General features: G+C 49.3%; 1 protein-coding gene across 4 annotated transcripts in view; it reads left to right on the top strand.

Annotated features, from left to right (window-relative positions):
- ADCK1 (aarF domain containing kinase 1) overlaps positions 1-27,532 on the top strand; it is a 109,571-nt gene that overhangs the window by 26,781 nt on the left and 55,258 nt on the right. For all 4 annotated transcript variants that reach the window (XM_090271246.1, XM_090271245.1, XM_090271248.1 and 1 more), the window contains one exon: positions 10,666-10,869. In XM_090271246.1, coding sequence (XP_090127372.1) covers positions 10,666-10,869 — 204 coding nt within the window. The remainder of the gene's footprint in view (positions 1-10,665; positions 10,870-27,532) is intronic.

A 27,532-nucleotide genomic window follows, 5' to 3' on the forward strand; every position in this document is an offset into this window, starting at 1 on the left:
AAACGTTTCTCTTTGAGGACTTTCTTCATCTGGGAAAACAAAAAAAAAGTCACTTGGGCGAGGTCAGGTATATAATGAGGGTGGAGCATGGTGGAGGGTCATGCCATTTTTGGTCAAAAACTGCTGAACACTCAGCATGGTATGGGCAGGTACACTTGTAAATCACCCATTATGAAATGGGCAAATGCGTTCAAAGAGTCTTCAAAAAAAAAAAAAAAAAAAAAAAAATTCACTGAAGCCAAATTCAGCCTCTCACAAAAATGCCAGCTGGTCCACTGATACAAATGGGTTCCTAAAACACTCACCTAGTGGGAAAAGCCTGTACTACACGGGGCCTGTCCTCCAGAGGGTAATTCCAGTTTTTTTGGGTCCCCCCCTTGTATACCTGTCATACATAAAATTTGACGATTACTGAGGCAATCCCCTTCTGGGGCTTCATGAATAATGAGAATTTCCAGTCTAGCTGGTGGAAATTGACCCTATATGGGCCCTGGGTACTGTTAACCCTAGTCTTTTTGGGTCATTCTTCTGGATTCAGGAGTTTTCCCATCAGTATGTTCTGACTAGTTCTCAGCTGAATATGTGAGATGGATCCTCTGCAGATCTTCACTGTTCCTTCTTTGTATAGCTTTCTTGTCTTCAGGACTCTGTCCTGCAAACTCTGGCTGCTTTGGTCTTCCTGGATGCTTAGCTCTGTCTCCTCAACTCAGGAGTCCTCTGGGCATTCCCTTCCCTGCACTGTGGCCTGGAAACTCTTCGTGCAGTAAACTGGGACAATCATAGGAATCACTGTCCCTCATTGCCTGGTGCCCAGTACCTTAAAAACCATTGCTTTGTAAATCTTGTGCAGTTTTTTTGTTGTTTCAGATGGGAATGTAAAATTGGTCCTTGTTTTGGAAGAGATGTCAAAGATGACATCAAGACTTATGGCTTTAGCACCTTCAAATTTAGAGTTCGGTTTCCTAAGATGGGGAGGACTGTGGGAGGAGCAGGTTTGGTGGTGGGGAGGTCATGCTGAGTTTGAGCAGCTCATTGGAAATTGGAGTAATGTCAGAGAGGCAGTTGGACATGTGAGTCTGGAGTCAGGGACAGGTCTGGCCAGGGCATATGCATTTGTGTGCCATTAGTGGGTATTTACAACCATTATACTGGATGAGATCCCTGAGGGACTATACCTAGAATATTGTATTTGTCGTGTGTTTTTCTTCTATATTTGTTGATTCTTTGAAATCTGGGACCTTGCTGACACTGGAGGAACTGGGTTAACTAATTTATGGAGATAGCAAACACCTAACCTGGAAGCATGCCTTTCATATGCACACCAGCCAGTCCAGAGCCCATGCTCACCAGGCACCTCCTTTATTGAACAGTTACACTCTGGGACACCATCCACCTGCCCCAACTGCCCCAGGGCCAGGTACGTGCCCTGTGCTCCCAGGCCTACTGCAGTTATTCAAACCAGGCAGTCCTAAACTTGCTTACTCTGCCTCACCCCTTCTTTCCCACGGAATCTACAATAACAGCTCTTGCGCACATTTTCCCCTCCCTCCCTGTGCTTCTGGCCAAAGCTGGTGCTTCCCGGTGTGGTCCTGAATGGCATGCCAGGCCTCCTGCTTCTGGGGAACTGTGAGTAAAATTTCTTCCTTTGTGCCAGTCATTTCTGTGTCTGTCTTATCATATGTGATTAAAACAAGTCCTATGTAGCCTTACAACAAGTACCCAGGTGCCAGCTCTGGCCAAGTAGAGTACATGCACTACCTACCTCATTTAACCTTCACAGCAACCCTCTGAGGTAGGTACGAATATTATCTTCCTTTTATAGATGAGAAGACTGAAGTGGACAGAAGTCACATAACCTGCCCAATGGCAGCAACTTCTGATTGGTGTAGTTGGGATGCAGACTGGGGCAGGCTGATGCTGGCCCTATATTCGTTCCTAACCATACGCGGTCAGAGGAGAGACAGGACACTCCCAAGGAATGCGATTAAATTTGTGGCCAGTCTCCTTAAAAACATTTAGAAACTGCAACCTGTTCCCGCCCCACCCCCCGCCAAAGACATGATGAGTTTTACTTTGTTGCCTAAATGACAACTTAAAGCAAAGGATGCCACAGCAGAGAGAGACTTTTGAGGCAGTCCTGGACTGATTTCTTGGGACCAGGGGGAGTTACAGTTCCATTTTCATGATGAAAACACACATGCACATCATAGCGTCCTGCAAAATTAGGGAGGAGATGCAGAACCTTGTACATTTAAAGCTGAAAAAAAAAATCAGCTGGATTTTCTATTTCCAGAAGATGTTGAAGAAGGGATGATTTAAAAAATTTCTCTCCCATTATTGACATAATATATATTAGTTTTAAGGAATTTGGAAACTATTGAAACATCCATAAAGAAGAAAAATACTTATGCAATATCACAGTCCAGAGATACCACTCTTAATATTTCAATGTATTTCCTTTGGGTCTTAAGGTTTCTTTGTTTTTTAAATGACAGAAATTTATATTCTCACAGTTTTTGAGACTGTAAAGCTCAGATCAAAGTTGCAAAGTTTTGGCAGGATTCAGTCTCTGGTGAGAGCCCTTCCCAGCTTGAAGATTCCCCCTCTCGCTGCGCCCTCACACGGCCTTGCCTTGGTGCCTGTGCACAGAGAAAGGGAGCGAGGTGGAGGGAAGGAGGGGGAGGGAATGCTCTAGTTCTGTGCTGTCTCTTCTTGTAAGGATACTAATCCTATCACATCATGGCCCCACTGTTATGACCTCATTTAACCTTCATTATCTTCTTAAAGTACAGAAACATTGGGGGATTGGTTTTCAACATATGAATTTGGCAAAGTGGGGGCACAAGCATTCAATTCAAAACACTAAGTTCAGGAGTTGCCTACTTTCATCCCATGCACTAGATTGGGTTTTCCTAATTGCATGCTTCTATGATACCAGGGATATATCTCTTCTTCACAACTCTTATCATACTTGAAGTGATTTAATAAATGTTTATATCCTCTACGAGAGCATAAGAACCCAAGGGTAGGGACTTTGTGTGATTGTTCACTGTTATAACAATAATTTTATATTGACCTGTAATTTATATTAAAATATTTGAGTAAGTATTTCATTAAAGATAGAACTTGGCTAGTTAACTTTTCAAACAAGAGGATTAAGATATTTAATATGTAACTTTACCCACTTTCAGGAAGTACTTCTTGACCAGTTCCATTAGAAATAAGAACAAAGGAGAGTAACTCACAGTGTTCTGGGTCTAGAGTGGAATTTCTTTCATGAATCATACCATTTAGTCCTCCTTCTTTTTTGTGCTACTTGCTGAAAATACTGAAGTTCCAAAGAAAAAAGTCAAACGGGAAGCTAAATATTGCCTTATTACCAGCTGGGGAAGTGAAAAAGAAATCTCTTAGCCCCTGTTTCTATTCTACCCTCACTCCACTGACTGACAAAGACTGAACTTCTCTGGTGAGCATGATTGACTCTGAGGCTTAGACATGGCAGCCTGATGGATTATACTGCTTCCTCTTCACTGAATTTCTGCTGATTTCCATTCATGTACAAGAAACCATATATACATGGTCCACTTAGTAAATGGAAGCTGAATTTCAAGGAGGTTAAATAATTTTAACAAAGTTACATAGCTTATTGAGTGGTAGAGCAAAGGTTTAAAGCCCTGTTGGTCTGATTCACCGCTAGAGGCAGTGTCTTGAATTTTTAACTAGAAGAATTAATCAAAGGTCGTCCTCTGCTTTGGGATCTGTCTGTTGCCTTCTTTCACTGACTCATTCTTCCTCTATTGTGTGGGGTATGTATGTATGTGTGTCTGACTGTCTCTTTTCTCTCTGTTCACACTCACCACTAAACCCCATTGGGGATATTGCCCAGTTCTGAACCCGTTGGTTCAGTCTGACTTTGGTAACTTTCTTCCAAGTTTGGGGACTGAGACCCCTGCTCTTGGGGATTTAGACGTGAGTAAGACTTGCCCTCCTTAGGCCTATGCTTCACCCCTCCCAATCAATAACTAATCAGCAGTGAGTTGATCTTATTAGCTATTCTCTGCCCCACTCCCAAACCACAAACCAAGCTGGCTAATGAGAATGCTTTTAATTAATATAAGGCAGATTAAAACTCATTACAGCAAGGTTATTGGTAATAAGATAATCATAAGACAAGTTATTGAGCTGGGAGTGGAAATGAAGTTAGAGGAGGGGCAGGGAGACTGTGCCAGCTGCTCCTGCCATCTTTTGTCAGGGAGAGAAGGTGGGTGTGTTCAGTTTCTGTAGTGAGGACACGTTGTGGTGACACACCCAGACCAGCTAGTGAAACTGGGTGCTGGGCAAGGGCAGGACTCAGGTTCAATGAACAAATGTGTGGTCAGTCTTAGGGTAGTAGCAGAAGTAGGAAGAACTTTGGGGAAGAGAACCTGAAATTGATGTATTTAGATTAGGGCTCCGTAGCTATTTGCATTTCTTAGGCACGGATGCTTTGCAATTTAGACGACACAGATTGAAATTAGCTATTATTTCTGTCTGTTAGATTGTGGTCCAGGCTTGTTGGACTGAACAAAGTATAGGGAGTAGATGGGCATGAAGTTGTTTTTTAAATTTCATTTTTCAAGGAAGATTGATTTTTTCCCCTTCTCTGTCACTTTCCATTCATTCATTGAGCGCTGACTCTGTGCTAGGCCCTGTGCAAAGCTCTTTTTTATGCATTGCTTTGTTTGATGGACATAGCTATCATTTTTTTCTTCCCTTTACTGATGAGAAAACTGAGGCTCCAGCGTTTAATAGCTTGTCCATGGTTATATGACGAATAAGTAGCAAAGTAGGATTTGAACCCAGATCTTTTTGATTCCATAGTCAGCGCTATTCATTATGCTTTATGATCCCTTATTGTATTCAAGACCAACTACAACTTGTGTTGGACTTTTAAACTGCCTATACTTGATTCAACCTCCATGGCCATCCTGGTGCCCACTGGGTGACCTGTCCAGCACATGTCATACCTGGGAGTGCTGGGCAGCTACCTTTACTGACTGCCATTGGTGATTCTAGTTTCATGGGTGCATGTCCACCTCTTGGTCTGCAATGTAAGCTCCTGGCCCATGAGGACCATGGTTATACTTCCTGTATCCCCTAATGCCTGTACGTAGAGAGATTTAGTTGCTGCCTATTCCTGGCACATGGTTGAGCACACCAATGATTCACCATTTACTGGCTCTGGGACCTTGGGAATGTCACTGAACCTCTCTGAGATAATTTCTTTATCTGTAAAGGTACATATTAATATCATTTTACAGAGATATTGTGCAGATTTAATAGCAATAACAACAACCACCACCTATATTTGAGTGCATACTATAGGCCAGAAATAGTACTTAGAACAAGGCACTAAATAAATGATTGTTCAGGTGTTGCTGAGGATGTGGAGAAAAGGGAACTGTTGTGCACTGTTGGTGGGAGTATAAATTGGTGCAACCACTTTGGAAAACAGTATGGAGGTTCCTCAAAAAATTAAAAATAGAACTATTGATACCATATGATCCAGCAATTTTCCTTCTGGGTACTTATTTGAATAAAATTAAAACTCTAATTTGAAAAGATGTGTACACCCCATGTCCATTGCAGCATTATTTGTAATAGGCAAGATACAGAAACAACCTAAGTGTCCATTGATGGATACTTATTAAAAAAAATTGTGGTACATACACACAATGGGATATTACTAAACCATAAAAAGAATGAAATCTTGCCATTTGCAACAACATAGGATGGCCCTTGAGGGCATTATGCTCAGTGAAATAAGTCAGAGAGAGACAAATACTTATGTGTAGAAGCTAACAAAACAAAACAGAACAAAAGAAAACAAAACAAAGCCTTCAGTGGGGTGGGCGGGTTGGAGGATGGCGGGATTGAGCGAAAAGTAAAAGAATTCATGGACGTGGACAACAGTGTGGTGATTGCGGGGAGGGGGGTGGTTGGACATGGTAGAGGGTATAAGGGGAATAAATAGTAATGGAAGAAATACAATAAAAACTATTAAAAAACAAGCTTCAAGATATAGAGAACGGATTGGTGGTTGCAAGAGGTGGGAGGGGGATGGGTTGGGAGAAGTGGGTGAACTCGTTTTTTAGTTTAAATGAATAAGAATTTAAAAAATGGTTATTTATTAAATGGTACTGTTATAAATCTGAGCTGTCCAATATGGTAGCCACTAGCCACATGTGGTGATTTTAATTTAAATTATTTAAAATTAAATAAAAATGAAAAATTCAGTTCCTCAGTCGCACTAGCCATGTTTCAAGTGCTCAGTAGCCACTTGTGGCCATGAAGCTAGTGGCCGCATATTTGGCTGTGCAGATATAGGACACTGGCCTCATTGCAGAAAGTCCTATTGAATGACGCTGTTATAACTGACTTTCATTAACCTGCATGCCCATCCCGGTGCTCATGCCTGAGCAGTGCTGAGAGAGACGTGTGGTGTAAAGGACCAGATGCAAAGGAATGCGGAGGTTGGGAGATCCTGGAAGCCCTGCCTTTCACTGAGCCCACGCGCATGGTTGTGGGAAAGGGTCCTGGGTAGGAGAGAGTGCCTGTATATGGATTCCCTGCTCCCAGCAGACTTAGCTCCTTTAGTTGCCAAATTAAGTGATGCTGAAAGGCGATTTGCACTAAGCCAGTAGTTTCTTGAAATTCTGAGCAGAACCTGCCTTTTGATTCCAAAGGACAGTGACGCTGTAGGAGCTGGAGCTGGAAAGGGGCCCTGGAGATCAGAGTACCTGCTTTATTATTGAGCATTATTATGTCTTTTGGACTTAAAAGAACGTTTTAATTTTCTGGTGAGTGGCAGTGTCCCTCACTTCCATGTGACTGTGTGTGTGTGTATGTGTGTGTATGTTTATTTAGAAGCTGGTTAAAGGTGACTCTGGGGCCGCTTTAGTTGAAATATGGGTGCCATTTGCAGTAGCTGCTGACTTATTTTCATGGATGATGATTTTGTGAGTGTACGACCTCCAGTCATCATCAATCTACATTACGACGCATGCAGGGCTTGCCCTGAGGTGCACAGAGGGTACAGGGGACACACAGGATTTGCCCTCATGGCTGATGTGCCAAGTATCTGGTGAGTCAGGAGTAGAATGGCTTTCCTGGGCTTGTGTGACCAGGGAGGGTTTACACAGAGTGTTACCCAGGCAGTGTCCTGAAGATGACCATCACTTTGGGCCAAGAGACACCCTACCTGGGCCTGTCTGACACTACAGGTGAGGGGCAGCAGAGCCCTGGCACTGTTCCCTGGTGGGAGGGCTTGGCAGGCCGAGGCCGGTGCTTCCTGAGGGCTGCCAGTGGCAGACAAATGCAGATGTGCATCCAGTCTAATGAAAGCGGTGGGGTAGGCCTTTAACACATGCACATCCACACAAGTACATGCATGCAAGTGCAGACATATATGTGCACACATCCACACACAAACACACATAGATACATGCTGTGATGTTATTCTCTCTTTCTGAAATGCCCTCCTTTTTTACCCTAATTATTCAATTTCAATTTCAAGGGCTAATCTTGTGTATCAGCCAGAGTCCAGTCATGCCAATAATTTAAATGGGGAAAATTTTATATAAAGGTAGTTTCCTTCTAAGAGGAGTAAAAGAAGATTCTAAGGGTACAGAATTAGCAAATGCACAAAGCGGCTGCTCCCTCTAGGGCTGAGGGGTAGTGAACAAGGGCAGAGCTGAGGACTCAGCCGGGTGCTTCCCCCCTGCAAGGCTGAGGTATGGGCTTCCCCAGTGGTGGGGAGGTGTGGTGGAAGGACAGCTGTGGGAGCAGCCTGCCTGGGGGCAGAGAGGCTGGTAGGATGCGAGGTGGAGCTGATGTGTAGGAATGGCCACCTGGGTGGTCAGGACACTCTCTGGAGGGTGCGGATCTGAGGTGGTCCATAGGAGGGGCCCACCGGGTGGTGGAGAAGTTTAGTGAGGGTGGGCTGGTCTGTGAAGGCCACTGAAGTGGGCATACTCAAGCCCCTGAACTGCTAGCTGTTGTGCTGAAAACGGCCCATTGGGACCCGAAAGGGAGACTCCTTGCTCTGTTGTGGTCTCCCAGTGTCCCTCCAGAGCCCCTGTTGACAAAGCCTAACAGCTAGGCATCTGACAGTGGAGAAAGGACACAGAGTCCAGCTCCGGGATCAGGACACAGGGCAAAGAGGGCGGTTTCGGAGCCGAGAGGCCACGTGTCCATGAGTGGCACGTACTCTGATTCCCTTCCAGGGAGCCAAGCCTTTTTCCTCTGACTCCAGCCCCCTGCGTCTTCCATCTGCGAGCTCTGCTGCACTCAGAGCATCCCACTGTCAGTGTCGTTCTCTGCTTGTGAGTGGCTTTGTTGGGTCTCCCTGTGTGGTAGAGGGCACAGGACCCAGCCTGCTCTAGGTCCCTGGTGAATACATGGGGGTTTATTGTCTTATCTGTGTCCTCACCCTGCTTTCCAGTCCTCTGCTTCCATTTGACATTGACCCTGGAACAGCTTTGAGTGGGGGCTGAGTGGGCCTCCTTGGCGGGGAGATGATGGGCTGCTGGGTGTCAGGGCAGCCTCACTGGGGTGTCTGGCCAGACCTGGACTCTGGTTGCCCCGTACCTTAGGACTAATGGCTTGTGGATGCCTTTCTGGCCCCCTCATATTCTGATGGTTGTGATCTCTCCTTGGCTGAGTTGTAACTGGGGGACAATAATTTGAGCTGAGTTGTAACTGGGGGACAATAATTTGAGCTGCAAAAAGTCATTTGTTTATAACAGCCTCGATCCTTGTATTGTGAGAATATACCCAGTTCCCTGCTCAACCATATTAACCTTCTTTCTTACTTCCTTGGGGCTGGGGCTTGAGCATGGCCTTCTCTAGCACAGCACTACTGACCTTCTCTCATCTGTCACTGGCCAGCTCAGTCCCCAGTTACAAATTCTTTTTTAAAAAAATCCTCACCCAAATACATGTTTACTGATTTCAGAGAGGGAGGACGGGAGACAGAGAGAGAAACATCAATCGGTTGCCTCCTGTTTGGGACCTGACCGGGGACTGAACACATAGCCTTTTTTGGTATACAGATAATGCTTCAACCAACTGAGCCACCCAGCCAGGGCCAGTTCCAAACTCTTAAGAAATAGACTCTCTCCCATCTCCCACAGCCCTTTGATTCATCTAGGGTGTGCTTTCTTAATCCTTGGAATTAATTCTCCTCTCTTTATAACCTCCTTTCTGGGAAAAAAGACTGGCCATGGCCCAGCTTAGATCAGGTATCCACACTGAGGCTGGAGGACGGTGCCCAGGAGGGTGAGGTTACGTGGACACAGGGTTCCCTGAGTGTGCCTTAGGGAGGGAGGCAGAGGTGTCCAGCAGAGTCAGCGTTGTTCTGCCCTCTGGGGACCAAGGACACCCTGCTCATGCCTGGACTCTGGGGCATTTGCTCTGCTGGTGGGAGGGGGCAGAGAAGCTTCCTGGCTGCTGGGACCAGGCTGTTCGGGGCTTTTGTGTTTTCTCCTTAATTTTTAAAGTAACAGTTTTCTGTGTGGTTCACTTGGCAACTAGTTATATAGGATTTTTGAACATTTCTTTCACGTTTATTGTCAACTGTTATTTGGCTCTTCACGTGGTTTATTGCCTCCAATATGTAGTTAATCATGTCAGCATTTTGCATAGCACTTAGGAGAGGCTGAGTCCATCATAGATGTTCACCCTTTCTTGGTTGATTTCGTAGGCGGAAGAGGTACCAGGTCCCCACAGGGCCCTGGGCTCTGTGTCTTCTCTGTGTGTTCATGGCCCCATCTTCCCTCAGGAGCTACAGCTCCAGGAAGGCAGGACCCTCAGAGTTTCAAGACCCTCAGTTGAGCTGAGCGGGGATGATAACTGGGGGTGCAGATTCTGGGGGCAGATGGCGGCCACCTCCAGCTCTGGAAGGACAGGTGAGCATCAGGCCACTAGTGAAGGCTGCCCTGTCCCAGACAACCTGCCTAGCTACCTGCTCCGTGTGCCGGTAAACTTTTTGATCTAGTTAATATGAACCCACTGCAGAAGTTTGCTGAGTTAAAAGAGCTCTGGGTTTGGAGTTTTTCTAGATCCCTTCCTTTTGATATTTATTAGCTATTTCTTTATAAAAAAACCATCTGAGTTTCATATATTTAAAGATATCAACACCTGCCTCCTAAGCTGCTTGTAAGAATTAAAAGCAATAATATATGTGTATGACCATGCTTTATAAATTGTAGGCTTCCGAATAGATGGGTTATTAGTATGTCTAAGGGCTGGGTAGCAAATGCATTAACTCGATGTACCCTTGAATGAATCATTAGTAGATTAGATTTGGTTAACAGCCTCAAACAAACACTCGTTTCTGAGGGAGTGGCACCTAGACCAGCTAAATTTGATAGGAAGGAGATCAGGAGTATTTGGCCATGTGAGAAGGCTGGCCTAGGTATGAGGTTGGAGGTGACTGCTCCGGGTACTGAGACTAAAGAAGAACTTTGAGAGAAAGGGTGAATGAAAGGGGCGCGTGCGGGCGCGTGTGTGTACTGGGGTGGTGGTGGAGGTAAATCAGGGTCTTCAAGCAGAGGGGGCAGGGGAACAATGTCCCCTGGACAGTGTGCACTCACACCTCTCTGGTCCTGCCCTGTCTCCCCACAGGTGCACCTCCGTTCTGCCAGACGTCTGTGTGAGCTCTGCTGTGCCAACCGGGGCACCTTCATCAAGGTGGGCCAGCACCTGGCGGCCCTGGAGTACCTGCTGCCCCAGGAGTACACCAGCACGCTGAAGGTGCTGCACAGCCAGGCCCCGCAGAGCAGCATGCAAGAGGTCCGCCAGGTCATCCGCGAGGACCTGGGCAAAGAGGTACCTGCCTCCGCCGGGAGCGCTGGGCCCCGGGACAGTGTGCTCCTGAAAAGGTCCTGGCAGTGTTCTCTCCGACAGGTGCTGGTGTGGAACCACACCTCATGCGGCTTTCAGGGCTCAGATCAAAGAGGTTAGAAGGAACCTCAGTGCCCTTCAGTAAAAAAGTATTCGTTGAACCTATGAAAGAGCTCATATTCTGCTCTTTGACCTGCAACCTAATACGATTCAGATGGTTCTACCTAATAATGTCTGTCAACTATTGGGGGTTTCCTGTGTGCTGACAGCTGTGCTGTGTTCCACGTGTTATCTCAATCCTCACGCAAACACTTGAGGTGGTTGCTGTTATTGACCCCATTCTGCCGATGAGGGATGAAGGTTTAGGTGCTAAGGTAAAATGTCCAAGGGCACTTTCATAAGTGATTCCAGCACACTGCTCTACGGTCCTATCAGTAAGCTGCCCAAATCGGTGCATTGGCTTTTCCGGAACATCTCTGGCAGGCAGTCGTCAGCCTCTGCTTGATTACCTCCAGTGATAGAAAGCTTAACTTATTCTCTCATCTGCTGCCCAAGGTGGTCTCTTGTTAGTCATCTCTAATTACCCTCCCAAGGGCTAAAACCTGCCTCCTCAAACCTCACTTTTCTGATCTTTATTCTGATACTTAGAGCAACAGAGAAAGGGGCCAAGGGCCCTTCCATCCACATCCCTGGTTATATGCCTTTGGATTCATGCTGTGACCTGCAGGATGTGTGGAGCCTAAACTGGGCACAGTGGCTTGGACCCTCCTGGCCTGTTCTGGTTGTCTTGCTTCTGGGGATAGGGAGGGGCTTAAGCAGCTGTCTGCAGGTTGCTGAGCTGTGAGTCAGGCCCAGGCCTATGAATTTTGTGCTATAATTTGAGGGTGCTTAAAAGATCTATACTAAAAAAAATTTCTCTCCTCCCTCACCTGTTACTGTATTTGACATTCTCCTCTTTTAAAATAGAATCCACTGGGTCTCCTAGAATTTTTCCTGACCAAAATAACCTTAAAGTCAAGCTTTGATCAGCTAATACGTTTGATACCTCCCATTTGCCCTTGAATAAAATCCTTAGCAGGGCTTTCAAGGTCCACCCCATCCACTTTCAAGGTGCCTGTCTGTTTCATGACTGTATCTGGGTGGGGCCCTGAAGCCAGGGGGTGAGCCATGCACAAATTATTTATCCGATTCCTTACTTTCCTCATCTGTAAAATGGAACATAGTGTCCACCTCTAGGGTCGCTGTGAGGATGAGAAGAGATCATGAATAGGAAGTATAATACTTTCGTGCAGTCCCTGACCTGGAGCAAATGCTCAGCAGATACTAGCTACTACTCAGATTCACTGTGTACCCTTAGCTCTCTGTGCTTGGAACTTCTTCACTCCATTCACTCCTTGGCATGTGGTTTCTTGTGTTTCTAGACCATTTGTGCATCTGTCCATCCATCCACCAAGTGCCAGGCACAGTGCTGGGTGTCCCGGCCAGACCTGAGCTCCCCTGTGAAATCTCCTGTGCATCTTGTGGCTTGGTTAGTTATGTTTAGGTGATTCCACTGCAAGTTCTAAAGTCTTTGGGGAGGAAGGCCATGACGATCCTTTCACCCTGTGTCTACAGCTCCGGAACAGTGTCTGGTATGTAGTAGGTGCCAGTGTTTGTTTAATGACCAGTGGACAAATGGGTGACAACTTCCTTAGGCTACTCAGGGCAGGGTGGAGAGTAGGGCCAGAGGTTTCATAAAGACCAGTTGTTCCATTCTCTGATCTGCATGGAGCTGGTCCTGGCTATTGGTCTCTTAATGTCTAGCTGGTATCAGGTGCCCAGCATGTAGCCAGAGATGTCCCACTGGCCTGGAGCGGTCCTGGATCACACAGGAGGGGGAGCATAGAAATCTCTGTGGACTCACTTCCCCTTGAGGAGCATCTCCTCCAAAATGGGCGAGATTGAAGGAAGGCAAAGCCCAGTTTAGGGCTAGAGTCGAGAGTAGGCTGCAGTTTGGAGGAGCAGGGTTAGGATGGAGGGACCCCAGGCAGAGGGGACTGGATTGGCACAGTGGGGGCCTGAGCATGGCTTTGCTTTTTGCCAAGACTTGGCTGCCTGCTTCCTATAGCACAAGATTCACCCCCAAATTAAAACTAAATAAATCACTATAATAACAGTGTGAAGTGCATCATTGCTGGCATGAGGCATCTCAATGGGGGTGACAGCAAAGGGGGAAAGCCAGCAGATTAACCCCTGGAGGCCCACTTGTCTGGGGGTGGGGGCAGCGCTGGAGGAGGGAGCCAGAGCAGGTCAGTGGCTCTCTGTAAGTCGGAGTGGAGTGAGATGAGAAATTTGGGGTGTCAGCAGTCATGGTGGGCCCACCCAGCTGGACAAAGGGTGTTTGGGGCTGGAAGATTTCATCACATCTTCAAGGCCTCTTCTCCAGGGCTCAGGAGTTTGAGCACGGGTGGCCCGTGGCTCCTGCCCCACAGGTTGTCTTTAGCCCTCTGAGAACGAGGCTAAGGTCAAGGTCACAGTTCTGTGGTGGTGTTCCTCCCTGCTGGGAAGCTCAGAAAACTCTGGTTTCTTACCCCGGCCCCCACAGGCACACAATCAAAGTCTGCCCTCCCCATCGTCCTTCTCCTCCCCCCGGGAAGGTGGCATTTGTTCCCCGGTGACACACTTTCTCAGTCTGTGGGTGGAGGGAGGGGAAAGGGGCTGTGCAGGGAGCAGGGTGGGTGGGTGTGGGGGCGGAGGGCGGGGGGAAAGTCACTCACTTGGCACTTTTCTCCTCTGCCAGTCCCTCCCTTGACACTTGTCAGGGAGCAGCTGTCCCGCAGGAAGACGTTTGAGTGGCCCCACTGATCTTGGGCTCCGTGGCTGCCCAGAGGCCCTCAGTGGAAAGCTCCGTTTTGCCATGGTTTCAGGGTCTGTCTCACGTCACCATCCTCCTTCTAGGTCCAGGTCCCTGGATGAGCTCTGAGGTTGCCTGGAACTCAACGCCTGCATGGCTGCCCCTAAATCTCAGACTGAGAAGAGGGGAGGGGCAGCTGGAGAGGAGCTCGAGGCCGGTGTGTTCTAGCCTGTGCCGGTTGATTACAGCTATTCCTGTAATCAGGACCCCTGTCATTAGCAGAGGCCTTAGAGGGTCACTCGTGTTCCCAGGCAGATAGGACTGGCCTGAGAGGTGTACCAGCATGGGTGTGGGGGATGAGAATGGGGTTGCAGCTCTCTGGACCCATGATTTACATTGGGTTCTGGATCAGTTCCAATCCCTGGACCACAGCCAGTACCATCAATGTAGAGGTGAGGGCAAGTGAAGGGAAACCACCCTGGTGTGGGGATTGGCTTAGGCAGGAAGTGTGCGGCTGTGGGGCTGGGAACCACATAGTTAAGTGAGGGCCATGCGAGCCATATCACAAGACCTCAGGCCTTCTGATTCCCAGTCCAGTGCCCTGTCTTCCATGTAACAGAACTTCTGTTTGGCAGAAATCCTTTTGGAAATCAGTTTTCTATATGTTTGCCTGTCTGTGTCTTAATCAGCTAGTGTTACCAGAAAGAAACTTACTTTTTCCTTTTAGTATGAATGTTAGACTTATGTTCTGAAGGACCAGTTCTGGGAAGCAATCAGGTGCTGTTACTCCAGGAGGTGGGGTCATTTCTGCAGTCTCAAAAGTGACCTGGATCTGGAGTGGGTTCGGGGTGGTCTCAGGCTTGGTCCTCTGGCTGCCCTTGAGGCTGTGGGTCCAGGTACGGTGCTGACCTTGGCCAGCAGATGGCGCCTGAGCCTGAGAATCAGGGAGGGGTGTTGAAAACATGGCCCTTCCCAGCTGACGGGAGCCCTGACAAGTGGATGGATCTCAGGTTCTTTCTACTCCTGGGCATGGTCCACACTGTGGAAGGAGCCCAGGCTGACACCTCTGTGCCCTGCATGGGACAGACAAGGCCTAAGCCATGAGGCTGTTGACTACCTTTGACCCTAGGAGCATTTGGCTCTGTGCTGGAGGGCCTGGTAGGGTTCTTTACAGTGACCACCCACTCATCCTCATCTGGTTCAGGACTCTTTTGAGGCCCCCTGCAGACTAACACCTGCAGTTCTGTGGTTCAACATCTTTCCCTTCACCTTGCATTTCTTGTCCCTCTTTGTTATCCAAGCAACTGGTATTTAGTGAAAAGGGCACAGTACTGGAAGCTGTGGGTGCAGCCAAGACCTCATTCTGGCCCCTGTAGTCTGGGGTCATTGGGAGGTGCATTTATCACTGGAATGGCTGGCTATGTAAGTACCATGGAGCTTGCAGAAGAGGGGAGATGAGATGGTTGTGTGTGGAAAGGGAGTAAAAATGGGAGGAGAGGGAGAGAGGTTACATTTATGTGGATGGAAGCTTTCTGAAGAAGGTGACATCTGACTCAGGCTCCCAAAGGTGGATGAGACTCGGGGAGATGGAGGTTTGAGGAGAGGACTACTGATTAATAAGACGGGCTAAGCAAAGGTACAAGCACTGGAAAGCATAAATCACAGTGCATGGTGTATAGTCTTGTTGAATGGAATTTGGCATTTAGGTTGGTGAATAGTGGAGCTGAGGTCACAGAGTTGGGGCTGAAGTGACATTATGAAGGGCCTTTGAATGTTCTTTTTATAACATTAGCCCAAGGGTGAGGAGAACTTGGAGAAGGAGCTGAACAAAGTAGGATGAAATGGGGACAGATTTAGTAATATGGGAGATGAGGTCATCCTTTATGGGTCGGGGAGGGTGGAGGCGGGGAGGTTTTCAGTTTGGTGGAGAGCTTGGGGATAGGAGTTACAGTGGGGCTTAGGAAGAGATGATAGAACTGTCAACTGTACCGGTACAGTTATCTTTGGTCATGGACACACTCACATCCCTCTTTCCTTCTCATTACAATATATTTTAGTAAAAAATTTAGTTTTGTTGTTCTGGAATATAGTTGTATCAGATAATATTCTTTTGAGCTATGAAATTCTATGAAAAACCTTAGGAAATGAGATCAGCTACTAGAGTGGAACATTGAAATATCTTTGTTAGGGGCATCGCTTATACTGGTGGTGGGATATCAGGATTTGACTTGTGTGCTCTGAAACATGTTTAGTCTTTCACCTCTGAGCTCCATGGGGTGAGGATCTAGACTTGACCTTGTTTTGTACCCTCCCATATACCCAAGGACAGTGCTGGATGTCACAGGTGCTCAGTGTTCTTGATGGACCATTTGACTGGAGTGGTTATGGAAATGCAGTAGAGAACCACTGTGCACCAGATTGGAAAATGCACACCCCATTGTTTCATATGCCCCTACAGGTACAGGTGGAGGCTGATGTTTTTGTCTTGTTTCACTCAAGGTATAAGCAGAAGTTTAGAAAAGATAAAATGAAGATCTTCTCTCAAGTATGCCAATCATTTATCAAGCTAGGTGGGGAGACTGAGAAAAGACACCCTCAACATCAGGAGCAGCAGGAGCAAAGGCGGAAGTTGGGAGGTGTGGAGGGAGACCACCTGGCCTGTGCAAGGGGTTCTTGGTGGTGGGAACACTGGGGAGGGGGGTAGTGCAAAGACTGGAGCAGGGGCTTTTGTGGAGGCCTCAGGGCCGGGGGACAGGGTGGTGGGCTTAGATAGTGAATGGTAAACTCTGGGATGACCCTTATCATCTCTGCAGGCCTGTACATAGGAGTCTACTGGAAAACCCTGAGAACTAGGAAAAGGCATCCCTTCCTCCAGGCTGTGGTAGCTCTACCAGCACTGGATTTTATCCTTCTGTTGGAGAAACAGAACCGACAGGATGTATGTGTGTGTGTGTGTGTGTGTGTGTGTGTGTGTGATAAATAAGCAAAGAGAGAGATCGATTGATTGCGTTTAAGGAATTGCACTTACGGAGGGTGGCAAATCAAAAATCTTCAGAGTTGGCCATCAGGTTGGAGACCCAGGAAGAGCTGATGCCACAGTTCAAGTCTGAAGGCTCTCTGCTGGCAGAATTCCCTCTTGCTCCAGGAGGTCAGTCTTGCTCTATTTAGGCCTTCAACTGATTGGATGAGGCCCACCTGCATTATGGAGGGCAATCTGCTTTTCTCAAAGTCCATGGATTTAAATGTCAATCTCATCAAAAACATTCTTATAGAAACATCAGAATAATCCAAGTCGGTACATAAAATTAACCCTCATGGTTCCCCACATGGCCCTTGGTCAGGACCACACATTTGTACCCTGGTCCTGCTTCCACATGACACTCAAACTTCATGTTGAGCCTTTGAGGTGGGCAGGGGCCAAACTGCCTGTTGATTTATTAACTTTGTGACCTTAGGATAGCTTTTTATCTTCTGTCTCTCAGTTTCTTCATCTGTAAAATTGGGATACTAATAGCACTGCCACATAGGGTAGCTGCAGGGATTAATGAATTAATGAATGTGGAGTACATAGAGCATGCCTGGCACAGAGCAAGTGGCCAGTAAATATTAGCCATTATTTCTGTGTTATGCTGGATACTTTATCTGTGTGAGGAACTAGGTTCTGAGAGACTGACTATAAATGGTAGAGTTGGGTTTTTAACCAGGTTTTCTGATACCTGGTATGGTTCTCTGTCCCAGATACTATTTTGTCAGAAGAATCCTCTTTTCCCCTCCCTGATCAGTACCCAGTGGTCCATTCTGTGGTCAGCCCCTTCCCTCCCACTGCTAGAAACCTGCCATAGGCTGCCTTGGGAGCCTGCCCCTGGGCTTCCAGACTGCCCCTTCTCCCTCCCCATGATCCCCACTTTGGGGGGTTGCTGGCAGGTCATCCAAGCAGTTCTGACATCTGTGTTTTCCAGAGGTCCATCAGCAGCACCTGTTGCTGACTCCATGGAGGAGGGGGGTGGAGGAGGAGCCCTGGGGGCCCAGGGTCGTACGTTGGTGGCCGTGCTATGTCCAGGACCCACCCATGCTTTCTCACCTGCAGGATGGCAGCTGTACCCAGCTTCCCTTGTCCTGGAGGAGCTGGGTGTGGGGCGTAGGCAGGGGTAAACATGCCCTGGGTTGGACTAGGGCTAGGGAAGCGCTTAGGGCACAGGGGAGAGAGGAACCCCTCGTGCTCCCAGGGCCAGTGCCACCTGTGGGACCCTCGGCTGGCAGACTTTCCCTCCCCTGGTGCCACATGCCTCCACGCTCTTGTATTCCTTGCTGCCTTCTTTCTGGTGCTGACCCAACTGCTGCCATTCTTACTTGTTCTCAAATGTTCATCGATCCCTCTTCTGTGCCAGCCCCAGGGATCCCTGTCCTCTGGAGCTCCTGTCCCCATTCTTGCACACTGGCAGGGGCCCGGGGGAGGCTGGCTCACTCTTTCTCACCCCAGGAGGCTCCTCTGGCCTGGGCTCAGGACTATCTCGAGGGCTTCAGCCACCTTATATTTGCATCCATTGGTGCTCAGCACAACCTTCGTTTGTTCTGGTGCCTGCTTTCTTTCTTTCCCTGGACAGTCCCCCAGAAGGTGACCGTGTGAGTGTTCTGGGAATGGAACAGGAGGAGCTGGTGGCCACAGGCTGTGTGCGGGGAGGATGGGGGGCGAGGGAGAGATTCCCCTCCCTCTGGACTCGGCCTCATCCAGCCTTCCCAGCAGCTCTCAATAAAAAATACATTTATATTAAAAACATTATGAAGAATAAAAAAAAAAAACCATTTTCCCCCAATAATGCCGAACATCAAAAGGAGATTTTTATCAATTATGAGAGAGCAATTTTGGCCATAAACGGTAATTTAGCGAGTGAGAGATGGATGGTAGGAAGCCGTAATGTCAGCTGGGACGGATGGTGTGCCATTAGTCACTGGGGGGAGAGACTGCGGTGGCATGGTGGCACTGACTCTCCTTCTCCAGGCCCGTCTGGCCCTGGCCTCCACCCTGCAGCGGCTGCCCGCCCTCTGGCCCTGCGCCCTTCTCCCTGCCTTGCCGGGGTCTGGCTCCCGTCTCTGAGTCACCGTCAGTCTGATTAGTCTGTAGCTTCTGGATGAACTCTACCCAGCTCGGAGTGCTTCCCCACCGTGTGGGTGGAATAGAGACCTCCGGAGAGCAACCCAGGAGCTGCTCCACTTTCCTTCCAGCCTCAGTTCTGGTCTTCTTCCCTCATCTCCCCGCTTCCCCGTTAACCTGTGTTTGCACCCAGGCCTAGCCTCTCATTTCCCTTCTCTACTCCTCTGGCTCTCTCTCGTTTTTTAAGCTCCAGGTCTAACAACAACAACATATGCATACTCTGAATGCTTGCCAGGTGTCAGGCCCTGATTAAAAGTTTCAGATGGATCAACGTCTCACTAAAACCCTCTGAAGTAGAGACTATTACTTAACTTACAAATGGGAAACCAAGGGACAGTTTCTGGTGAAATTGTCTCCCTTGCCTCTTGACCCGCCCCCCTCCCCCCAATCAGGATTAATGGCTCTTTTGCTTCCCCTGGGTACTTCTGTCCCCGGCTGCAGCTCCTGCGTAGTTATTTGTAGTGGTAAGGTTGTGTCCCCATCCTGACTCCTCCGTGGGTCCTAGTGTGGGCTCTGCACAGAGATGTTAGTAAGTGTGGCTGAGTGAACTACTTTGAATTCCTTGTCCCCTTGCAGCCTTCACTGACCTCCCAGCCAGGTGGGACTATGAGTCCAGAACACTTGGCTTGACCCATGGGTGGTCTTCTTGCTTCAGCCTGGTTTTCTGGCTTGATTTATTTTCTCAGGATGGCAGGTCTCCTCCCACTCACCCTGGGGTTCCTTCAGAGCACTGCCTGCCACACAGAAATTGCTCTGTAATGGATTGTCACAGTACTGAGATCCTCTGTCCCACACCATGGTATGGCCTGGAGTCATCAGGGAGCCAGCTCTGCCTTGTTCTTGGTTCCATTGTTCCCTGGGACATTCTTGTAGGAGCCCGCGGAGGGCCATGGGAGGGCATGTCTGGGGCTATGGAAACTCTGGGCTAGGGCAAGGGCAGCGTCTGATTCTAGGAGTAAAAGGATAATTTCTGAGGCAGCATGGCATAAAGGTTAATAAAACAGGCTTTGGTGTCAGGGAGCCTCGCACCAATTCCAAATGCTGCCATGTTCTAACTGTATTATTAGTCCTTTCTGAGCCTCAGTTTCCTCATCTCTAAACTTGCCTGATAAGAGTTCATATTAATAGGGCTGTGATGAGGATTGAAAGATATAACTCATCTAAAATGCCTGGGGGATGGTAAATCCCAGTAGCTGTAAGACTGAGACCCTCAGATTATATACTGGTGCCTGGATCTTCCTGAAATTCAACAAACACTGGCTCTCTTTGTTCAGCAGCAAGGCTTTAGACTTGCCAATGCTAAGTCAGATCAACTAATAGTGTGTGTGTGTGTGTGTGTTCATGTCTGTGCACAAGTGTGTTGTTCAAGAGAACCACTAACTCATGAGTTATAAGGGTTCAGAAATCATCTCATCCCACTTCTGTGTTTCATAAGTGAGGAAACAGGCTCAGAGAGGGGAGGTAACTTGCTCAGTGCAGCACCACTGGGTGGTGGTGGAAGCAGAACTGGAGCCCAGGTCTCCCGACTCCTGAACCGGTGTTCATCCTGCGGGACTGTTGTGTTTGGGGCTGGAAGCTTAGGGCCTGGAATGAGATCACCGGCCCTCAGGAATGAGGCTGGTCTTTCTGTCAAAGACACCCGAAGGACCTCTAGTAGCTTTCACTCTACATGGGACTTTGTAGTGTCCTGTGGATTTTAAGGAACCTGCATTTTCCTAAGTTTATACCCCATGGGGATAGGATTCTAGGGTGTTCTTTGTACCCTTCTGCCAGCCCTTCCACTTGCCTGTGTTGGGGTGGTTATATTCATTCACAACTTCACCCTCAATCCACAGACCATGTTTAGGTGCTTCCCTTCTTTGGGATCTGACCTGCAGGGCGGTGCCCAATCCCTCTGTCTGGGCTATTCTGTGGGGACAGGGCCTTGGCTCTCGGTGGCCCCATTCACTGGCATGGGATAGTTGGCCCACCACTTGCTTTGCTCACTAGAAAATACAGATTTGTTGAGCAGTTGATATGTTCTTGCCTCTGTGCCAACGCTGTGGAGGATAGAGAGAATGTTAAAGGCACGTGCCTCCCGTCCTCCCTCCCAAAGCCAGGCAGACAGAACAACACTCAAACGGAGCAATTACAGAACAATTAAGCACTTGGCTGTGGGGCTGGTTCAAGAGAAGTTCAGGAAAAGTGCAGAAGAGGGTTCTCGGAGGAGGTGGGTCTCGAGCTGGGCCTCAAAGGACGAGTAAGATTTAAGGAGCAGATGTATGAGGGCATCCGAGGTTGGGCGGTGTGGTCGCGAGTGCCTGAGGGCAGACCAGTGGGGCTGGGATGGAAGGGAACTTGTAGTTCACTAGGGTTGTTGCAACAAAATGCCATAAACTGAGTAGCTTAAACAGCAAAAATCTATTGTCTCACAGCTCTAGTGGCTAGAAATCCAAGATCCAGTTGGCAGGCTTGGCTCCCCCGAGGGCTGTGAGGGAAAATCTATTGCAGGCCTCTCTCCTGGCTCCTGGTGGTTTGCAGGCAGCCTTTGGCCTTCCTTGGCTTGTAGCCGCGTCACCCTGAGCTCTGCCGTCACGCTCCCCTGGTGTTCTCCCTGTGTGCCTGGCACTTCTGTCTGTGCCCAAATGTCCCCTTTTCAAAAGGGCATGCTCTATGCCAGTGTGACGTCCTCTTAAATAATTTTATCTGCAATGACACTACTTCCAAACGAGGTCACTTTCTGCAGTATTGGGGGTCACAATTCAGCCATAACAGATAGGCGCATTTGGTCTTTTGTAGTTGTGAGGGTCAGAAGTGCAGCCTGAAGGAGCTAAAGCCCAAAGGCAGATGCGGTGTGTCATGTAGCCACAAGTTAGGAAGTGTTGGGGTCGAGTTGGGTTTTGGGGGGCTCTTCCAGGATTCCTCTTTGTCTCTTCTTCCTGCAGCTCAAGTTCATTCACACATCAGTCCTCCGTGAGCTGCTGCCATTGGCAGCTCTCAGCCTCAGCTCTTCCCAGCTTTGCCCCTAGGAGGGCCACTGCCACCCTGGTTTCACTTTATGAAATTCCAGATAAGGACTCTGACCCAATGAACATAAGTCAGACATTGTAGTGGGTTGAACAGTGTCCCCCATGTTCCTCCCCCCATTCATGCCTACCTATACTCTGAGAATGTGAACTAAGGTTTTAGAAGATGTGATTAAGAAACTTAGGATGAGTTTATACTAGATTAGGGTGAGCCCGAAATCTAGTGAATGGTGTCCTTATATGATGATAAAAACAGATTAAAGTGATGCAGCCACGAACCAAGGAGCTATGAAGGTTTCTGGCAGCCACTGGAAATTAGGAAGAGGCATGGAAGGATTCTGTCCTAGAGCCTTCAGAGGAAACGCAGGCCTGCCAGGACCTTGGTTTCAGACTCCCGGGTCTTGGAACTGTGAGACAATATATTTCTGTTGTGTTCAGCCCCCTAGTGAGGGGTAATTTGTTATGGTAGCCCTGGGAAACAAATACAGGAAACAAATCAGGCTGATGTGAGAAGATGTGACCCCTCTCATTTAAACCCCAAGGTCAGGGTTGCAAAGGGGTGGGAAGCAGCTGGGCAGGAAAAGGCACAGAGATGGGTAAGGGGGAAAAAACCATCCCTCTTGTCCGTGGATAATAATGTTACTGTTTCTGCTTGTTTGCTCCCTGCTGTGTAGTACACATTGGCTGGGTGCTTTACAGATATTGTTTCTAACTCTTGTAGTAATTCTGCAGGGTTGGTAGATTTTTACCATTCCAGTTTTCCAAAGGAGGAAGCAGAGGCCCTGGAAGGTTAAGTAGCAGCAAAAGGCACAAAAGGCATGAAGCGAAAAGAAGCAGGACCAGTCCTGAGCTCTGTTGCCTAAGTCCCCACCCCCTCCTGCTAGGCAGCTGCTAGCCCTGAGCTGGGGCTGGTGTCTGGAGGGCCATAGCAGGGCTAATCGTCAGTGGGACTCGTGCAGGCTTTAGGGTGTCACCACGGGCCGCAGGTCCCAGAAGTAGTGTTAAGGCAGGTCAGCTAACTGTGTGTGTGAGTGCGTGCAGAGTCAGCCGACAGTGCAGGATGGAGGGAGCGGCCCAGGGCAGGAGCCACCTGCAGAGCCTTTTCCCATCACCCACATCTGGTGCATGGAGCCTCTTCAGCTGTGTCCTGGAGCTGGGGCGGGGCCCGTCATTTCCCCCTTACCATCCCCTGGAGCTCAGAGTAAATGTCCCAGGCTGGGCAGTGAGTCAGGAGGCCGCAGACCACAGGACAAATGGCACAGCCAGTGCTCTTGAAGGAGTTGCCCTGACAGCTGACCCCACATCCCCTGGGACTGCTAGGGAGGGCAGTAGGCCCCCCTCTTCTCCCTGAATGGAACTCATGGACTTCCTTCCCCTGCCCCGGGAGAGCGGAGTGAGTGTCCTGCAGGCTGCTCAGGGACAGGGTGGTGGCATGGGCAGGGTAGGTGTGACTGCAGGGTTTCTGATGCCTTCTTCTGTCTCCTGGTGAGGGCTGGAGCAGGAGTGATGGCTTGAAGGAGGCCCAGGTCAGGCCCGTCTTACAGGGAACGTGATCACCAACCTTGACTGGGTGTTCATGGCCTGAAAAGTGCTCGTCCTCCTTAGGCTCTCCCAGAAGATGGTTCCAAGACAGGGGATCTGGTGAATGTGGTTTCGTGGGAAGTGCAGGTGCTGCCAGTGGGGGAGTGGGAGCGTGGTCCAGGGAAGAGAAGGCAGCCGGTGACTGCTCTTGAACCAGCTGCCACACTGGGCAGACGAGGATGTATCCTGTGGGGAGATGGGGAAATGGTACCAAAGTCGCCATAGAATTATCTGGGCCAAGGGCCAAGGGAGAGGCAGGGTGTTTATATTCCTGCCTCCTAACTTCTCGAGTGGTGGTTGTTCCTGAGGGCTGTTAATTCTGCAGCTATGGAGAAGGAGCCCCTGGGCACAGAGGCAAGTAGTGGGGACTGCCAGTCAGACAGGTTGGAGCAGGAGAAAATACATGAAGGAATTGGGCTCACTGGTGTTACTTGGTGGGCATCGCCTCCCGTAACACTCACAGCTGCCCTGCAAGGGGAAGTGCTGTTACTCCCATTTCACGGAGGAGCAGCCCAAGGCCGGAGAGACTGAGTCACGTGCCTGGGGTCACACAGAGAGTACAAGGCAGAGTCAGGAACAGAAAGCAGACTGAGTCCAGAGCCCATGCTCCTAACCCGGGTTCCATCGCTCTCTGAAAGGGGCCCTATGCTTTTCACCAAGTTTTACAACCTTGAGTTTAGGGCCTCTCCCTGCATTCCTGGTGGGAGACCAAACAGGCAGATGGAGAATCCCAGCAGGTCAAGGAACTGAATATTTATTAAGTGTTATCTGTCCCTAGAATGTGTTAGATGTTTTCAATCACAAGGTCTCATTTAGGCTTCACAACAGCTTGGTGAGGTAGGTATCCCTTTCCCCATTTTTTTCCGATGTAGAGACTGAGATTCAGAGATGCTAAGTAACTTCTTCAGAATCACACAGCAGAACAGTGCCTCAGCTGGAAACAGAACCTGAGGATTGTGTAACTACAGAGGAAAACATGTTTCAATTACAGGGGTAGTGGTGGTGGTGGTGTCTGGGTTCAAGGCCATGGCGATGGTCCTATGAGGGCCATGTTCTTTCCTCTGACATCATACCAGTCCACCATCTCCCCTTCAGCCCTGGGCTGACCATGGGCCTGTCTTGCCTACGAGCCAATTAGATGACAGTTGAGGTGCTCTAAGAAGTGTGGGTTGCTGGGCTCTTCTCCTTCATCTCACCTCTGGAAAAGGTGCTGCCCTTCTGTGCATGCAGGCTGGGGCTGGCGATGAGGGTGAGGGTGGTCTGCTGTCCTGTGTAGCTCCTCAGAGCTGTGCCCTTCTCCAGGGAGGGACCCCCCTCCTTCTGCTGCCCCTGCTCGCTGTCTACCTGATGCAGCAGAGGAAGCAAGCCCTCCACGTCTGCCTGATTTATGTTCATCGTTGAAACAATAATGTTTAATCTGGAAAGGGCTAATCAATTTTTTATGCTGATTATGAATAGGCCAGCTGTGCCTGCTTCTTTATTCATGGATCTTTGGGAACAAGCCAGCATCCCAGGCCAGCCTCCCTTGGCGATTTCTGCCATGGGAGGCACTGTGTCAAGGATCACTCCTCAGTGGCCTTGCCTGTGCCGCTTTGGAGGTGACTCCCGGTGTGTGTACATGTGTGTGAGCATGTGTTTGTCACCAGGGAGGATAAGGTAATGCCAGGAGCAACACCAGATTTCAATGTGTGTGTGTGTATGCGTACACATGTACACATGTGTACAGAGGATGGGCTGGGGCACAGTGAGAGGAGTGTAGGATAGAAGGTAAGAGCTATAGGATCATAGAGTTAGGAAGGGCTCCAACACCTTCCTGTTACAGATAAGGAATTAAGACCCTGAAGAGGCTGGTTGGTGGCAGAGGGAGGACTAGCACCCTAGTCCCCTTACTCAGAGCGCAGAACTCTTTCCACAGCAGTATGAACGGGCCGAGAGAATACTGTGTGTACTCATGGCACAACTTGGACGCCTCTGAGGAGCTTGTATTTAAGGCACAGAATGGGCTACCGATCAGGGCGAGTCTTCTAGGTCAGGGCCACAGCTCTCAGGAGTGCACAGGTAGGGCTGCACGGAGGGTGAGTGAGTGCACAGAGCGCGAGGTCTGGGCAGGGTGTGAGGGCTGTGGACGGGAGAAGCAGCCGTGTATAAGACAGCCGTGGGCAAGGCACGGAGAGGCGCTTTGGGCAGGTGGGACACCTGAGCTGACCAGGGGAGGTGGGGCCGAGGATGTCGTCGCTGGGAGGCATCACCTTGGGGGGCCTGTGCCTCCTGGGCCTGGAGCTGGAAGCACGGAGCCGTAGGCCCAGGTCGGGACCGGTGCTCGACTGGGAGCACAGCTCGGCGGTCCCCAGGCAGGGGCTCCTGTGTGCTTGGACCCTCCACCACCTTTCTCCTTCCTGGGACTTCACCCATCATTTATTTATTCATTCGTTGACTCAGCAGATGTTTATTGAGCTTCTGTTGTGCGAGCCCCAGGGGTCATGTGGGTGAGCAAGACAGCGTTATGGCGCTTATGGTCTAGTTGTAGGGGAATGGCAGATGTTGCACAAATGATCAGAACAATAATAATGTAATGACACTTATGATAAGTGCCATGAGGCAAAAGTGTAGGGCGCTGAGTTTGGGGCGGTCCAGGTGGCCTTTTGGAGGACGCAGTGGTTAAGCTGAGACCAGGGATGGTAGTTGGGGGAAGGGAAGGCTGGACAGAGGGAATAAGGAACGCAGAGGCTCAGGGTGGGAAAGAGTATAGATTTGTCCAGGGACAGAAAGGGAGTGGTGGTGGCAGGGCAGAGAGGCATGGGAAGGTGAGGTTGGAGAGGTGTAACGGGCAGGTTCGGAAGGCCCCAGGTTGGCAGCCACTGATGGCTCCACGCAGGGAACAGCGCGTCCAGTCTGCAGTGGCTTCTGTGGGAGGTGGGGGGAACCAGGAGACTGGTTCTGAGGCTTCTGTGGTTGTCCGGGCAAGAGGGGTTGGGGCTCGGATGAAGAGTGGACGGATGCATTTTGGAGACAGTCAAGGATGAATTAAATGGGGTGGGGCTGAGGGAGGGGGAGAGGGAGATGCTATGATCGACTCCCAGGGTTCTGGCCTGAACAGAGGTGACCACAGCACTAAGGGGACAGTGGGGCAAGTGTGTTAGCAGTCTGGGGAAGGATTTTTTTTAACAGGGCTGGGATTTGCATAGTGGCCCCCATTGTCCTTGGAGTAGGAGGGATGGGTTGGTGGTCAGAGAAGACTGGAGAGTCCACATGGGACAGAACAATTTGGGGTTCTGCACTGGGTGGCTAGGGCCCCATTGGGTTTCTGGTTTCCAGGTAGTAGAAAAAAGTCATCAGCACCGTGAACTAATGAGAACTCTAGGAATGTGTGTGTGTGTGTGTCCCCATGTCCCTGTAACTGGCTTTGGAGAAGGAGAGCCTGTTACTTTAACAGCTGGAGCAGCTCCTGCAAATCACCTGAGCCATCCACACTGTGGTGAGAGGTCTCGCACAGCCCTCACTGCCCTCCTCGTCTTTGCTGTGTGAACCGAGGTCAGTGGTTCTGTGCGAGGTTTGAGGAAACTGGGCTCCTGGGGAAGAGACACTGGGGACGATGTCGTTACAGCCAGGCAGGCTTTAGGACTTGACCTGGGGGCTGGGAAGGAATAATAGGTAAGAGGTGTAGCCAGGGGAGGAAAGGACCTCTTGCTTTTGGGCCGGAAATGGGAACTGGTGCTGAGTCATCACCAGGCACAGCAGAAACGGAAGCCGTGACGTTCCCTCCCGGTGCTACATCGTGGGGTTCACACTTGTTCTGTGTTCCCCACACTGCATGTGCACCTCCTTGTCTTGTTCCTCAGCTTTTGAATCTCACTGCGGCCCTGGGAAATACAGTGAAAGAATAAAAACGGACATTTGCTAAGAGTCGTTACACTAACGCTCTACATCAGGGGTCAGCAAACTTCTTCTGTAAAAGGCCTGTATTAGGTTTCCGTTGCTGCTGTAACAAATTGCCACAAATTCAGGGACTCAAAATGAGACACATATATTATCTTACCTTTCTGCAGGTCCGAAGTTAGAAAATTCAGGTACTGGCTG

Source organism: Furipterus horrens, unplaced genomic scaffold (assembly GCF_987537825.1).
Source record: "Furipterus horrens unplaced genomic scaffold, mFurHor1.1.pri manual_scaffold_3, whole genome shotgun sequence".
In the NCBI taxonomy this organism is placed as follows: domain Eukaryota; kingdom Metazoa; phylum Chordata; class Mammalia; order Chiroptera; family Furipteridae; genus Furipterus; species Furipterus horrens.